General features: G+C 35.2%; 1 protein-coding gene across 1 annotated transcript; it reads right to left on the reverse strand.

Annotated features, from left to right (window-relative positions):
• Positions 1-9,650: 9,650 nt before the first annotated feature.
• Positions 9,651-13,460, reverse strand: LOC104210759 (beta-fructofuranosidase, insoluble isoenzyme CWINV1-like). The gene is made up of 6 exons (XM_009759721.2): positions 13,354-13,460; positions 12,687-12,860; positions 11,494-12,347; positions 10,525-10,769; positions 10,327-10,426; positions 9,651-9,961 (listed from the first exon to the last, which is right to left on the reverse strand). Exons 1-6 carry the CDS (start codon positions 13,421-13,423, stop codon positions 9,779-9,781), a joined length of 1,626 nt encoding a protein of 541 aa, XP_009758023.2. The 5' UTR covers positions 13,424-13,460; the 3' UTR covers positions 9,651-9,778.
• Between the last annotated feature and the right edge of the window lie 3,034 nt (positions 13,461-16,494).

The following is a 16,494-nucleotide window of genomic DNA, read 5'->3' on the forward strand; positions in this document are numbered from 1 at the left end:
AAGTTTGCCCCAAATTGGAAAGGCCCATACATCGTAAGGAAAATATTGCCAAGAGGAGCATTGTATTTAGGTGATATCGAAGGAAATGACCCCGACACAGCAGTAAATGCAGATGCAGTCAAGAGGTACTACGTCTAAATCATACTCCAGTGGTCCTGACACGTTTGAAAATGGCGAAGGTTTTATTCCCCACTACTCCCCAAACACTACCCAACCCTCTCTACAAAAAGAAAAAAAGAAGAAAAAAAAAGAAAAAAAGAAAGAAAACAAAAACAAAATTTGATTGAGGCCTGAACTACGTTTGACTTGATTCCGAAAGGATACGTAGGCAGCCTCTCCCTGAGGTTCAGTCACACCAACAACAAAATCCTATTCACCCTGAAATTGAAAACCGGGGCACGTCGGACACTTGAGAAGTTTAATATCCACTACCATCTCTTTACCAAGCACAAGCCTTCAAATCAATTACCGAATATGGTGGGGAACCAATAAGCGTCACAAATGGAGACCAGCACACTCTGAATTGAGAGAGATAAAATGAGAGAGTCTCGGCGGTGAAAACCTTCGGGCACCACGAGGCGACGGGAGTAGAGAAACCAAAATGAGAGAGCTTGTTTAGTAAAAACTCGCAAAGAGTGCTATCAAGCGATGACAGGAAGAGAAATGAGAGAGGTCAGCCAGCGAAAACCCGCAAAGGGCGCTGTTGGCCGAAAAGGAATGACGCCACCCCAAGAAGGTCTCGGCCAAAGTTCCACCGGTTTTGGAATCACAGATCTGTTCTGGTTCAGGAAAACGCAAGTTCATGGAAGGTCGGACGTCCAGTCCAAAGAGCATGTCATGTCATTTAAAGCCAGCGTTATCTTCCTCAGATAAGTCTTTCTCGTCCCGAAAAGGGTATTCCTTTTCTGATTTGTTTTCCCCTGCTTTGTTTCTTTTCGAATCCCTTTTGCATTTTAACCCCGAGTTCAGGACACACCGGAAAGAGTAGGTGGCATGGTTTGTTTGCACGGAATCCCGTCTCATGAAGGAAAGCACCTCATCTCGTTGATATGATTACCCAAGCATGATGAATCATGACGTTTGATGGTGTTCCGGAGTAAAGGAAAAAGAGAGAAATCTTGAAATCTTCCCCAGCAAGTCCACCTTCGGACAAATCCCCACAGAGTCTCCCCCTGTACAGAACCCCACAGAGTTTCTCTTTTGTACAATCTCCCCACAAAGTCTCCCCAGTATAAAAAAAAAAATCCCCGTTGGAATTTCATCAGCACATCCCCATCGAGTCCTTTTGTAAATATTCCCCAACAAGCTTACCCCAACAAACCCTGGGAAACCCGTTTCGAAACAAAAACCCAGCATACCCCATTGTACAGAATCCGCACAAAGAATCCACTTTGTAAATATTCCCTCACATAGCTTCCTTTTGTACAAGTTCCCACAGAACACCTCCAATAAAATCCCCGTTGAGAACCTTCAATCAAAATGGGACAAAAAGAAAAAAAAAAGGCCTTACGAGGCAAATCATCACAGAATCCGGAAATACAAGCCTGAGCAGTCTAAAGGTTTCGCCATTCGAATCAAATCAATGGCGGGACTTCGCAACAGAAATAGAGACGCAACAAAGCAATTGGGAACGATCAAGGTCACCGAACCAACCGTCGTTTCCGAACTAACAATTTTTCTTTGTCTGAAAAGTTGAAACAGGAATGATCCAAGACAACCATGCAAGAAGCGGGTGTCGCCCAAAGAAGAAGGTACACGGGTACAAGAAACATTTTGGCAATAAGGAATTCACTCAAAAGGTAAGTTCCCACAAAACTTCCTTTTATCTTCTATTAAAACAAGAAAACTCAAAAAATAGATCGTGTAAACTGAATTTTCCTTTTAGTCAGCATTAGGGTTTTAAACCCTAAACTGAACTTTTTCCTTTCAGCCAGCATTAGAGTTTTAAACTCTAAACTGAGTTTTTCCATGCAATCAGCATTAGGGTTTTAAACCCTAAACTGAATTTTCCTTTTAGTCAGCATCAGGGTTTTAAACCCTAAACTGAACTTTTTCCTTTTCAGCCAGCATTAGAGTTTTAAACTTTAAACTGAGCTTTTCCATGCAATCAGCATTAGGGTTTTTAAACCTTAAACTGAATTCTTCCTTTGTTCGGCATTAGGGTTTTAAACCCTGAACTGAACCTTTCCCCAGCTAGTCGGTATTAGGGCTCCAACCCTGAACTGAGCATGCATATTCTCTTTCATCAATTTTATGAACTTCTTGGTGAATAATTAACGAAATTTTCCTAGTGAAACTGGGGCAGAAAATTTCGTTCGTTTGTTTGTTTTTTCCCGCAGGTCTGACCTCGAGCCACATGGATCGAAATGACCCACGAGATGAATCCCAGTTCGGAATCAAAGAAAAAAAAAGAAAAAAAAAAGAAGACATCCCGAGATATCAGAGTGAATGGAGAGCATATCGACTCCAACGTTTGACTAAGGTCCTAAACCCTACCAATCGCGTCTCACTCAGTATCCCAGAGGTTGAACAAGTCGCCGCAACTCGCAAGCATCAAGATTCAGATCGGAGTCTACAAGCAGGATCAGCTAAGACCCAAGATCAAGTCGTAAAAGAATCATAGATAGGAATCTTGTAACTAGCGGTTGACATGCATATAAGTAGTTAGTTCAGTTTCCAATTTTCGTTTGGTTGTAATAAGGCGGTCAGTGACGTAGCAGTGACAACAGCAACAGCAGTAGCAGCAAGCATTGCAATCCCATGGTAGTCCCAGCTACCAAAACTTCCCGAACTACATTGACCTGATTCCTGTTTAGCCCAGGATATGTAGGAAATCTTTGAAGCAAGATTCGGTCAGATCTTTCAAAAACATGCTTCATACGGAGTAGTCCATAGGCAAAAATCGCTCATACACGCTCACTTTATCTTTGCACGAAAACTCTTCGTGTTTCCGAACAAAGAGGGGCAGCTGTGAGCACGTGATTTTTGTTTTACGCGACAATCGCTCCAAAAGAATTAAAAATGTATGTGTCATGCGTAATTTAAACCATGACCCGTTTGTTAGATGGAAAATTACAAAAATACGCATTTTTTCTTTTGTCCTGATTTGTTGCCGTGTTTAATTTTGCCTACTTTTAACATTTTATCCGCGGGAAATAAATATGTTAAGTGTTAATTAGTGGTTCTTGGTTTTATTTAATTAGTTTGTGTATTTAGGAAATTAGAAATAAAGAAAAAGAAGACAAAATTTGTTGTAAAATGAATTTGGGCTGTGCCCATTTCAAAATCTGGAGCCCAGTCCGAACAGCCCACCTCCAGGACACAAAATGACATAGTTTAATACCAAAACTACGTCGTTTCAAGGCCGATCCATCTCAACCATTCAAACCAAACTGATCCAACGACCAAGATCTCACACCCCGTACCCACTAACAAACCCGACCCGTCTCACCCGGACCGAACCCAAACCCTCAAAACGACACCGTTCCATTTAAGCCTTCACATCCAGACCGTAGATCTAGATTGATCTAACGGTCGAGGTTCACCCACCCACTAACTATATAAGCCCTTCACCATACCCTGCCCCCCTAGCTAACACCCCTGCCTTCGTCTTCACCGAACCCATCCCCTTCAAACCCTAGCCGCCCTTGCACACCTTCACTAGAAACCCGGCGGCCTGAACGCCAGTGACCTCCACTTGAACACCATAGAACCCCCTCACCACCCTGAACATAGACCTGTCAACCGTTTGGTTCGAATCACCCCTCAGGTCCTCGAATCTTCATTTGAAGATTCGAGTCAAAACTCGATCTAACCCAACCAACCCCAGTTTCATACCAGATACTCCCCGGACCCTCCTCGTGACCAAACCATACTTGGTTTGGTCCGAATCTAACCAGGGAAACATGAATCCCAGATCTAAGTTTTTGAACTCTAGTTTTCCCTGTGCATGTTCCGTGCTTTGTTCAAACCGAAGAGATTAAGGTCTAATGGACCTTAATCGAGGTGTTTCTCATCCGAGAAACACTTCGTTTAAAAGTCCATTCAACCTTAAAGAAGGTCTGTTCAAACACCAGTGGATTTTTCTGATTTTGTTCCTTAAAAAGATTTGAGGTGAGTCTTGTTTTCTTTTCTTTATTTTTGTTTTATTCCGTGTGATTTGTTTTTAAAAGTCTGTTCATATTTGTTTTGATTTTATCAAATTTTGTTTGTCCACTATGCTTAAACCTCTGTGTTTGTCTGAATCCCTCCCCTCCTATTCTGATAAGGCATGTGTATTGGTTGTATTCCAAATTTGTACTGACTAACTAACTCCTCGAAGTACAATTCTGTTTTAATCAGTATAAGTCGAGTCATGTGTCCCATACTTCTGAATGTCTGATTTTTGGCTACGTTTGTGTATGTTAATGCTAATATAGTCGAGTCTACATGAGTCGTCAATTAGTTTCAACTGTCTGAGCATAGCAAATCGATTTGCTTCTGTTAAACATTTGTTGAATTAATTAAGAACCAATTCTGTTTACTTATAGCTGTTGAATTGATCAGTAATAAGGATTGTTTGGTTTAAATTCTGAATTGGGAGGCATGTGCTTTCGTGCACAGCATGTGCACTGGTGCACCTCATGTGTTTTGTGCACAGCCTGTGGCCTGCATAAAGGTTTTTGTTAAGCTCTAAACAATTTGACAGCATATGCTGTCAGATATATTCTACTGCCCATACCTTGCTTTAAGTTTAAAAAATGTTAAACCTTTTAAAAGTAAGTCTGCCAGGGAATGTTGATGGGGTTTAATACTTGATTAGCTAAAGTTGGAATTGAAATGGAAGGCACATGGGAGGGGTACTGGGATATTCTGAAAACAGGCTGTTAAAAGAGATAGTTTTGAGGCCTATAAAAGGACTAAACCTGGAAGAAAAAAAAGAGGGAGATATACAGAGAGAGAATCAGAACTGAAAAAGAAAAATACACACACTGTGAGGAGTTTGGAAAGGAGAGCTGAAATACATACAAAACAGATACACATAGATAGAGAGAGATTAAGGGATAGAAGGGATACAACCAACAATCAGAAACTTTTTTCCTCCTATTATTATTGGGTTTCAATTGTTCAACTTGTTCAAATCAATTCTGATTCTTTGAAATTCCAGTTGTGTCTATTAGTCGAGTGTTTTCATTGGTTTACCACTGGTTTGGTCTGTCTGGAGTTCTGATTCTACTCCACTGGGTTTTGCTGTTATTTGGCTATTGCTTTCTGTTGGCCATAGTTGCATTTCTGCACTCGAGCCTGCTTCTTGCTATATTGCTTTGCATGCTGATATCTTGCCCTGCTGCTGCTGCTGCTATTTTGTTTCTTGCTGCTGCTGATTTCCCCATCTTTTTCTTCTTCTCCTTTGCATTTTCAGTGTTTCCAGGTACACATTTCAAACCCAACTTTGGTGTTAACTGTAACAATTCAAAAGCATATCTGTTTGTAAATGTTTGTGATATACTGACTTCAGATTGTATAAATTGATTAGTGTGATTCAGTAATGAAAGATTAGTTAGATAATACTCCATCAAGTTTAGCCTCTAGCTTCTTAGTTTGTAGTTGTTTGCTGGTACAAAAATGTAATGACACAATACAGAGAGGGCATGGAGAATTAGTATAGATTTTGACTAGGATTCCCGTTCAACTGAGCGACATGCATAGAATAGAATATTTCCACCTTACACAAATATTTCTTTGTTCATTTTAGTTTTCTTTTATCATAACTCGTTAGGCAGTACATAATATTATGTCCAAATCCCGTTAGTGACAATGCCTAGTAGTTAATTCCTTTAATTCGGCCCCAATCAGTCTAGTAAATTTCAATTCAAGAAATGTTTGGACACAAGTATAATGTTGGGTCAATCTCGAGTGTAATTTCTTTGCCCAATTAAAGTATGTTTCATGAGTTATGACATCCCTCCACTTTGTAAATAATCAATCAGAAATTGATAAGAATCCGAATTAGGCAAAAGCCTATAGTTGAATTAGCACGTACCTTTTCTTCTAGTTTTAGAGACAAATGCATTAGAAATGTAGCCACTTTAGGATATCTTTTCTAAAAATAGAGATGAGCCTCGCCAAACAAAAGTGCAACAATTGTGGGCCCCTCCATAAATAACCATGATAATTATCTAGAACTCAAGATAGGCCATTTAATAAATTTCATGGTTTTTCTACAAAAATAATAACGCGTTAGACTCTTTAGGCACGGTTTAAGTAAATTATATTCTTAAAATCGGGTGCACATTGATGTGACCCAAATTCAAGTCTCAACGGAGTCAAAAATGTGTTAACAACTACGGGTGCATTGATTGTGACGTGGTTCGATATGCATTTTCACGACGTTGCAATTCTGTAAAATAAATGATAATAATAAAAGCGGTTAAAACTTAATAAAAGCACATAAGTCACAACATGTATTTAAATCAGATATTTAGCCATTATAACAATTTAAGCGACCGTGCTAGAACCACGGGATTCGAGGGTGCCTAACACCTTCCCTCGGGTCAACAGAATTCCTTACTTAGAATTTCTGGTTCGCAGACTTCATTTGGAAAAGTCGAAAATTTCCTCGATTTGGGATTCAAGATAAACCGGTGACTTGGGACACCAAAAGCCAAACCTTTCCCAAGTGGCGACTCTAAATTAAATAAATAATCCCATTTCGAATATTGTCACTTAAATTGGAAAAACTCCCTCGCGCATTTAACCCTTCGGGGCCGGGCGCGCAAAAAGGAGGTGTGACAATTATATATGTAAGTAAACTTTTATTTGGTTTTGTAAACTCTTTTTTGTTATTTAGATAAACATAGACGTGTACCCTATATATTACATTTATTTTAAAAGAATTTCGTTTTATTCAAATCTAGCTACAGTGTTTCAAAGAACTATACTTATAGGATTTTAAATGTGAAAGAGTTTTATAGTTATATGAAGTATTTTTTTTTTGCTAGAGACGAAGTAGTACTTAAATAATTGGAAAAAATAACAAAAGTTCCTCACATGATTGCATATGATCATTAACCGAATTAAGTATGATAACATGATAAATAAAGATAAATTTTATTTTTAATTTAAATTCGAATTTTAGAACTTTATCTATAAATTCAAAATTGTCTTTTAATTCATATATATATTCATATATATATTTGAATTAAAAGACAATTTTGAATTTATAGATAAAGTTTTAAAATTTGAATTATTTAACTAAAATAGTCAAATATAGAATAAAATTACCATATACTAGTGATATTTATTAGCTTGCCACTTGACTTAACCATAATGTCAATTATATATGATAACTTGCTTGCTTTAATATATATATATATAGATATAGATATATAGTACTACTAAAACTTCCCATGCAGTAATCACCCTGTATTCCTTTGTTTTGGTTCATACGAATACAGTTGAATTCAAAGCAATTCCGGCTGGGAATAAATATGTTGAGGCTTTAGAGAAAGTGAAAATAGAAGAAACAGAGTTGGGAAGTGAATGTGCAATATGCATGGAAAAGATGGAGGTTGGAAATGAAGCAAGAAAAATGCCATGTTCTCATGTGTACCATGGAAATTGTTTAATGAACTGGTTAGTTGTGAAGAGGGTTTGTCCACTTTGCCTGTTTGTGTTGCCCTATTAGCCGTGAGCACATGTGAATTCAGAATTTAGAGTAGGTGCGTTTAGAACGAGTGTGATCATCAATACTATATATTTTTTTAATCTTATTTCTTAAATATATATATGTATAGTTTGAGCAAAAAGCAATAATTTAGTACCTGCAGTTCTTGATTTTGTTTAAGAAAGTTGTATGATTTTTTGGTTCCTTTTGTGCATCCTAGTACTACTAGATCTCTTGCAAATTGTGGTTAACTCTTTGTATCTAAGATCAACCATCGATCAACAAAGTTTGTAGCTTTTTAATGTTTAACTGTCATTTACTAAGATAATTTACTAATAATTTATTAAGTTCTCCAATTAATGTAGAGTTATCGATTGGCAAATCCAAACCAATTAAACTTCAATATCCCACAAAAAGGGAAAAAAGAAAAGCATAGCCTGAACCCTTACTTAGAAATTCTAACAAATTTTATTTAGTCAAAGGATGAAAAGGGGTTCTTTGGTGTTACGCAATGAAGTTGGGGAGATTACAAGTAAAACTTTTATTGTGATTATGTACAACAAGAGGTGGTTTAGGTGATAAGAGCGCTATGTATGATTTAGATCAGAGGCGGAGTCAGGATTTAAAATTTATGGGTTCTAAATCTGCCACCGAACTCATAACTCGTTTAGTTACTGGGTTCACAATTAAGTACTTATACATATTTAATAGATTTTCTAGCAAAAACTACTGGGTTTGTCCGAATCCGTAAGCACTATACTATCTCCGCCCCTGATTTAGGTGCACGTTACGGACTCACGGGTTCATGGTTCGAAGTTCGAACCCTGTGACTCACACAAAGGTCTAGACATGTGCACGAGCTGGCCCGCAGAAAATTTTCAGTAATAAAAACGAAAATAGCACAAGGTTCTCGGAGCAAAATAGACCTGCATTGAGCACCACATACTTGTTTATAGTTATGCCCTTGACAATCTAAAAGTAAATTGTTGTATATTGTTGCAAGTCCTTTTACTGATGCACTCTTTTGGCTACATAAAATTTGTGGGCTTTTCCAAATTTGGGTTTAAAGCCTCTGCTTTTGTGAGGTCTGATGCATTCAGTTTAAAAGCTATTTCTACATATACCTGCAGTTTGAATTTATACAAGAGATAAGCACTAATCTTATTCAGTTTGCTGCTGCATTAAAAAGTTGGGACCTAAAAACTGTTATCAAACTGTATTTGTAAAGTAATTCTGGAAAAAATAGAATAACGTATATACAGAAAATGTAAACGAAACAAAAGTTCATCTGAGCCCACTGAATTCACAGTGTTTCCTTAAGGAGTTTAATCCCCTCCTAGTACCCAAGGTTATGAGGTTATGGATTATTTCCTCACAGGATAGAACGAATTACACACTGGTGTAGTGGTACTTCAAACACCAGTGTTAGGAGAAGTCAGAAAATCGTATGGAAATTCTGAGAGAATGGACTTGTATTTATAGCCAATGTTGGGCTGAAGACTGAAGAGGTGCAATTGCTTTGACTGAAGCCGAGCGAGCGACGACGGCGCAAAACTTGCCTTCTTCTCAACTCTTTAAGAGCTAGAAGAACAATTGTTTATATACCCATCAAAAGCATCTTCCTCTTCCAATATGGGACAATGTTCCTTTGTCAAGGGGGGAAAACTTAAAATTTCAATTAAAAATTTTATTTCCCTTCATTTCTCATTCAACTTCTTTTAAGCCATATTAATACTTAAAAAGCCGAACAAAAACTCCATTTAAAAGAGGCATCCAGGATATATTGTGTCTGAAGTCCTTCTGTTTGAATATTTCAAGAAAAAAATTGCCTACCGACTCATGTTATTGTGATGTTTCATTACTTGCGGGAAACAAACACAGTTTATTCAAGTATGTCAGGTATGTGTAGTGGCGGATGTAGCGTTTGAGCCATGGGTTCAGCTGAATCCATATTTTCATATGGAACATACATACATATATATATATTTGATTATGAACCCAAAATTTCAAAAGTATTGTAAGTTCATTGATAAAACTTTAAAGGTCGAATGCATCAAAATCAAATTCTGGATTTGCTACATATATAGTTTATTAATAACAGAATATATATTAATCTCAAGAATATGTTGGTTTTCAATTGATCTGAGCTGTTTTCATGCTCCAAGCAGTCAAATTTGAGATGTCAACATTCTCGGAACCATTGTTGAAGACATACAAATGTGTTCCACCATCCACTGCTAAATTAGTTGGGTAAACCCTTGCTGTAATGCAAGCTTTTCCCTCTCCACCAAAGCTCTCCACTATTGAGTGATCAATCTAAATAAACAAAACACAATATAAATAATATTCTCAGGACATGTCCATTATATTATGGGTGTATGTATTTGATATTACATTAGTCATTTTCAGGAAAATTATTTGTTGGAAAATGTTATCCAATGTTTAGTTTGAATAATGTTTGTGAAATAGAGAGTGTTTCAATAAATTTTTGAATAATAAAGACTGATATTAATATCTGGGTGTGATTAAGAAAAATAATTGTGAAAGAAAATGATTCCTGCTCAAAAGTATAAGAAGGTAGTTTGCCACTTTTGGTGGAAATTATGTTTTCGAGCACTTTTTCCGGACAATCAAACACCAGAAAATGACTTATTTCATAGAAAATATTTTATTAATCGTACCAAAGTCCTTAGCGACAATTTTTCTTGAACAGGATCCACATTCAAGAAGGCTCCATAAGTAGTTTTGTCATAATCACTAGAAGGCAAGTGCAAGGAAGACCTACACAGCATGGAAAAATGAAATTTTAATTAAGGAAAAAAAAAAGAATTACAATTACATTAGGAGAAAAATAAATGGAGAGATTATATTAAATATACCTGCTCTGGTCACTACACATGAGCACTATAAAATTGTTGTTATTTTCTCCTTTGAAAATTCTGAAGAAAATTGCAGTATATTCTTGCATGTCATCAGATGCCAAGACTAACAATCCAAATGGTCCTATTCCACCTTTAACTGTTGCACCTTTTATGCTACAAATTTTTTGTGGGTTTGTCCAATTTGCTTCCCATATCTCTGCTTTTTCCAACGTTTTCGCTGCAAAAGAAATTTCTACATCTGCCTGTAAACAGTATACATTGTAACTCAGAGGCGGAGCCAAGATTTAAAGTTTATGAGTTCGGGATTCTAAATGTTTTAAGTTATTGGGTTCTAAATTAATAATTTATACATATTCAATAGATTTTTAAGGCAAAAATAAGGTTCGAATCAAAGTTACTGGGTTCGGTCGAACCCGGTCCTGGTACAACCATAGGTTTAGCCGAGGGTATTCCTGAAACAACCTCTCTACATCCACAGGGTAGGGGGTTTGCATACACTTTACTCTCCCCATACCTCACAATGTGAGAATACACTGGGTATGTTGTTGTTGTTATGATAAATCGTACGTTTAGCTCATGGATTTAAGTTTTAGCATTGACTGTCGGGTAAAATATTTACACGATCAAGTTACTTATAATGTAATTATAGCTAAATCTCGATGATAAATATTTTTTACGATTAGGTTATATATACTGAGATGTCGAAGAATTTTATACACGATATATTTTAACTTGTTGTAGCCGATAATCTTCTTTATTTTTCAGGTAACTAATCCAACTTTTTATGAATAATTTTTATTTACCTTATTGGTACTTTGATGCGTAAAAGTTCTTGTATATAAGTCAAACTCTAATGAGAAACATGATATGTTAGTAGAAAATAACAAACCAATTATAATAGGTTAAACTATATAAATAATGTAAAAAATATTACGTTAATGTATACAACTTAAAGAATTAAATTACCTGTGTAGCTGTGACTCCGGATATTTCACGTACTGATCCAGACATAAGCACAGTATTACCTTCAACAACTGGATTATTCATTCTAAGCTTTTCAATTTCAACAATTGGCCATTGCAACAATTGATTTCCAGATTTTTGAAGCCAAATTCTTCTAGGAATTCCTTGAAGACCAGCCCAACCTCTAATACTATTTATATCATCAAGATTATTTACTGATTCATTAACCCATCCAAATAAAATCCTCCTATTAGTAGCACTATCAAAAAATGTTTTTGAAGCATAATACTTCCCATAATCATATCTAAAGCCTAATCCAATATCCAAGGATTCATTATCTGGAATAAAAATATCCTTATTTGGATCATATTTTCCAATTGTATAGTAATCAGAATTTGCTACACTTGCTTTAAATACATGTTTCACATTTGTACCCATACTTGAAGTGTCTAAACCAATTTGACTAATTGTTGAAACTGGGAAAAAATCAGGACATTCCAACATTCCAGAATTGTTTAAAAAATGTAAAGGTTGTTCAGTTTGAATCCAATCAATAAAATTCTTGCTTTTGTATAATAAACCAATTCCTGTGTCATTTTTTTTATTTCCAACTACCATTCTCCAATAACCATCTGTAGGATTTAACCAAGCAGTAGTTGGATCTCTGAAATTTTGACCATCAATTTTGTTCACTGAATTAGGTGTGATTATTGGATTAAAAGGTGATTTTACCCATTCTATAAGGTAAGGGTCCAATAAATTTTTGGGCACGGCTAGATTTTGAACTTGGATATCGGAAAAGTCTACTCCGGTATAGAGAATTGCCGGTTTTCCGCCGGAGAGAATTGTTGTAGAACCTGAAAATAACAATATCAATTAAGTCTCAGTTCCAAACAAGTCTGTGTCAAGTCTGTCAACTATATAAATCTTCACCAATTATGCCGATTCAATTATATGTTTATCTCAATAACAACAACACCACCACCACCAACAACAATAACAACAACAACAACAACAATAATAATAATAATAATTAACAATATCGATTAAGTCTCAATTCCAAACAAGTGTGTGTCAACTATATAAATCTTCACCTTCAATTATAAGTTTATCTTAATAATAATAGGAAAACACTATATGTTATACTGGCATATAAATCTCTAATAGGACAAAACGATTTTTAAAAATTGTAGAACCTGAAAAACAGCCTTTAAAATCATAAGGCTCTGATCGGAGTAGTGCCGGCGGCTGAGGAGTCCAGTTGACGAGATCAGTTGATGTAGAATGTCCCCAAACTATGTTTCCGAATTGTGCATCGTAAGGATTGTATTGGTAGAAGAAATGGTAAATTCCCATGTATATCATTGGTCCTACATTCATAATTTTGATAAGTTAAGCTGATAAATTGGTTTAAGCAATTTGATTAATTAACCTTCCATTTATAAAGTCACTTCTGATACCACGGAAGTTATTTTTGAGGAAAGTGTGTGCCATAGAAAATATTATTTTCAAGTGTTTGATTACAGAAATATGTTCCATCAAAATAAGAGAAAAATCATGACTTCATTCATTTACGAGAGAGAATTGTTTCCCTTACAACTATATTAACTTAATTATATTATTTATTTCAACTAATTAATATTTTACAACACTCAAAAGTTTCAGTTAAAACACTCTCGGATTTGCTAATATTTTACTACTATATTTTCGTAGAAAAATATTTTCTATTCACTAACAACATTTGAAAATACTTTGAAAAAATATTTTTCGTGGAGAATATTGTCATGAATGGAGCATAAGTTCCTTCGTACCAAAAACACTAAGATTAAAATGATCAAGAGGAAATTAACTTGAGAAACTTACCATTAGGATCTGCGGAACCAAAACCAAAGGTTGTGAATTTGATCATCATGAAATCGTACGTGGACAACATACGGAACAAAAAATTAAAAGAAGAAAAATAAGAATTAGGATATTATATAAAGTAGCAGAAATTCAGGCTATCAATGGCTAATTTAATAAAGGTGATGAGACTAATGAAATAAAAGAAAAGTTATATAAAAGCAGTTTACCGTTCATCCAATACTTGGCAGGTTGAAAATGAAAAGCAGTCCTGTATATTTGATCGGATGTCTCTATTTCATGAGAAGCAGCTTCAAATAAAGAAATTCCATAGCCATGAATTGAAATTAGTATTAAAACTGGAAGATAAAATCTAAGGTTGGCCATTCTTAGAATTAGGTATATTGCTATATATCATGAGATGTTTCAGAATGTTAACGTATATTCTGATGCTTCATGCAGACAATATAGGTTTCTCTTTGTATTCGTTAGTGGGGGAGTTAAAGTTCAAACTGAAAAGTAGTTGATTTATAACTTTTCCATGTGCAAGGTTGGAGTCGGATTTTTTTTTCATAATTTGAAAAGTAGATTGGACCATTCTTCTTTGCATGCGTTAATGATGGGGACGAACCATAACCGCCGTTACCATACGCCATATCTCCACTTGGGCTTCATTGGGTAAACGAACGGAAGAGAAATATATACTTTCTTTTAAATATAATAGCTGACGATATATATAATAAATATGTGTGTGTATTATATACATAACACATATTATATACTTTATATATTTTTTGGCTAGCGAATATAATTAGTTCAGTCTACCGGCCAATTTTATATTTGCTAAAGAGAAAAAACTGGACCATTGACCAAGCATTTGTGTAGGCCCAATCTACGAGCGAATGGACAAACCTGTCCTTGCACCTCTTGGTCAACAGTTTGCCCATAGCTCTATTTCCAAGTTGCAACTGTGGCCATAACAAATGCCGTATGAGCTAAATTTAAATAACTCAAGATCATAGCATAAATCATGAACATCGATCATAAGAAAAAAAAAAAAAAAGACCAGTAAATCTGTTCCTTCTCTCTTTCTCCTCTATCATCATATGTGTTTTAATGGAACATTAATTGTCAATGTCAGGAGCGGAAAGATGACCTAACCACAAATGTAGAGTTTAAAAGGTCATGGACTAATGAGTCCTCCTGATACGGGCTCATAGGCAGGGCGGATTTAGGGGTGGAATCCCCTTCGCCGAAAAATTACACTATATATATAAGGCAAAATCTCTTTTTTATCTCTATATATTAAGTTTTAAACCCCCTTAACACAATCCAAAAGTATAGTTTAGTGGTCAAGGGGTTCAAAATTTTCATTAGGTCATAGCTTCAATTCCCATTAGCTACAAAAAATAATTTTTGAACTCCTTCGTAGAGATCTTGCCTCCGCCCTTGATTAGTCATAATACATGCCCTCTAAACCAAACTTTATCAACTGTTGTCAAACTAACCAACAACATTGTAGACATCAGACATCTTTTGATATGGTAATTATTAATTGCTTCTTTTTACAAATCGAGCAACTTGATCATTTTAATTTGTTATCAAACAATTCATTATCGAGACAATCAAATAAATCAAACTAAGGAGACGATAAAAAATGTGATTCAATCCATGTATGTCAATATACTCTCAATAACATCATTTTGATTACATGTTTTCTATTTAGGGCCACAACACATTAAAGCTCCTTCTCTGGCGTGTTGTATTCTCTGAAGTTGCTTAAACTAGGAATGGTTCTTCATGTACCAAGATATCATGTAAGGTAACCTTTACTTCAATTTGAAAAAACAAAAATAGTAATCAGCCAAAAGGACCACGCTATAAAATCAACATGGACCATTTTCATTGCATGCATGCGCAGCAAGGAAAGTTTCACGCAACCACAACACCGGGAAATCTGGTCTGTTAAAATCTGCCTCGAATTGTGGACAATTGAGATACTCTCATCCTTTGACAAATATTTCAATGATTAATAGGCCAAATATTACTTTCCCATTTAATTGTCACATTCTGCTTTAAGAGAGTCAAACTACATGAACTTTGATCACATTTAATTAAATGTATTTTTATCATATTAATTTATATGAGAAGAGTTGTAAATTACAGTACTTTTTGTGTAGTTTTCATCAAATATCTAAAGTTTGATTTTGAAATATTAAAATAACCTAATCCTTCAAAGATTAGTCCAATTGACTATCGAGAAGCGAAACATAACAAGTAAATGGGAAAGAAGGGAGTATTACGGAAACAATATTGCCGGCCTTCACTAGAGTTTTTCCGGACGAAAGATTATTCTTTTCTTTATCAAATACATCACCTATCTTCGATTTGAGTAGAAAAATTTATAGACATTAAAAGCTGGAAAAATAACTTTTAGTATATTTAATATATTAGTAGCTGAATTTTTATACTATACGAAATGGATTAGCTAGAACTTAGAAGTCCATAATTGGATTTCTTGAAGGAATTTGTTTCAACCAACTATGATACAATGTTATAAAGTCAAACTAACTATTAAATTTTTAAGGTCATGTGGGAAATAAGTTTTCATTCAAAAAGGCTTATCTCGTAAAAAATAAAATTTGATTGGTTAACATAACATTAGTGTAAACTTTGAAGTATGTTAAGAAGGTCTTATCATGTAAAAATAATTTAAAATTCACTGGATTATCACAATCTTTGACTCTTACTTATATTGCAACTATGCTAAAGGCAATTAAGATTGCTGTCTCAAAATCACATGCATAGTCAAGTAGCAATTAAGTGGGCTTATCTTGAAAATAAATTCACTAGATTATCATTATCTACGACTCTTGCATATATTGCAATCATACCATGGGCAATTCACAGCACTCTCTCAAAAACACAGACATAGTCAAATATGGCAAAAGTTTTAGTCTCATATTGCCTCTTCCTTGTCATAACGTATATGTCGGGTTTGTGCATCAGGCTCTCCTTTTTTCTTTAAAAATATTTATGTTTTCATTTTATCCATTTTATCAACGTGATTTAGCTGGAAAATTCAGCAAGTTTTTCTTTAAACATGATTTTTCAATCAATAGTTTTAAACTAATAAAAGAATCTCATAAGAAATAGAATGAA

This window comes from Nicotiana sylvestris, chromosome 3 (assembly GCF_000393655.2).
Source record: "Nicotiana sylvestris chromosome 3, ASM39365v2, whole genome shotgun sequence".
In the NCBI taxonomy this organism is placed as follows: domain Eukaryota; kingdom Viridiplantae; phylum Streptophyta; class Magnoliopsida; order Solanales; family Solanaceae; genus Nicotiana; species Nicotiana sylvestris.

What these genes read in the sequence shown, in the direction of transcription:
- LOC104210759 (XM_009759721.2), bottom strand. Translation starts at nt 13,423, where the DNA reads ATGTTGTCCACGTACGATTTCATGATGATCAAATTCACAACCTTTGGT. An exon ending in TTTTAAAGGCTGTTTTTCAG is followed by an intron (nt 12,348 to 12,686) that starts GTTCTACAATTT and finishes TGTTATTTTCAG; the next exon opens with GTTCTACAACAATTCTCTCC. An exon ending in ATGTGTAGTGACCAGAGCAG is followed by an intron (nt 10,427 to 10,524) that starts GTATATTTAATA and finishes CATGCTGTGTAG; the next exon opens with GTCTTCCTTGCACTTGCCTT.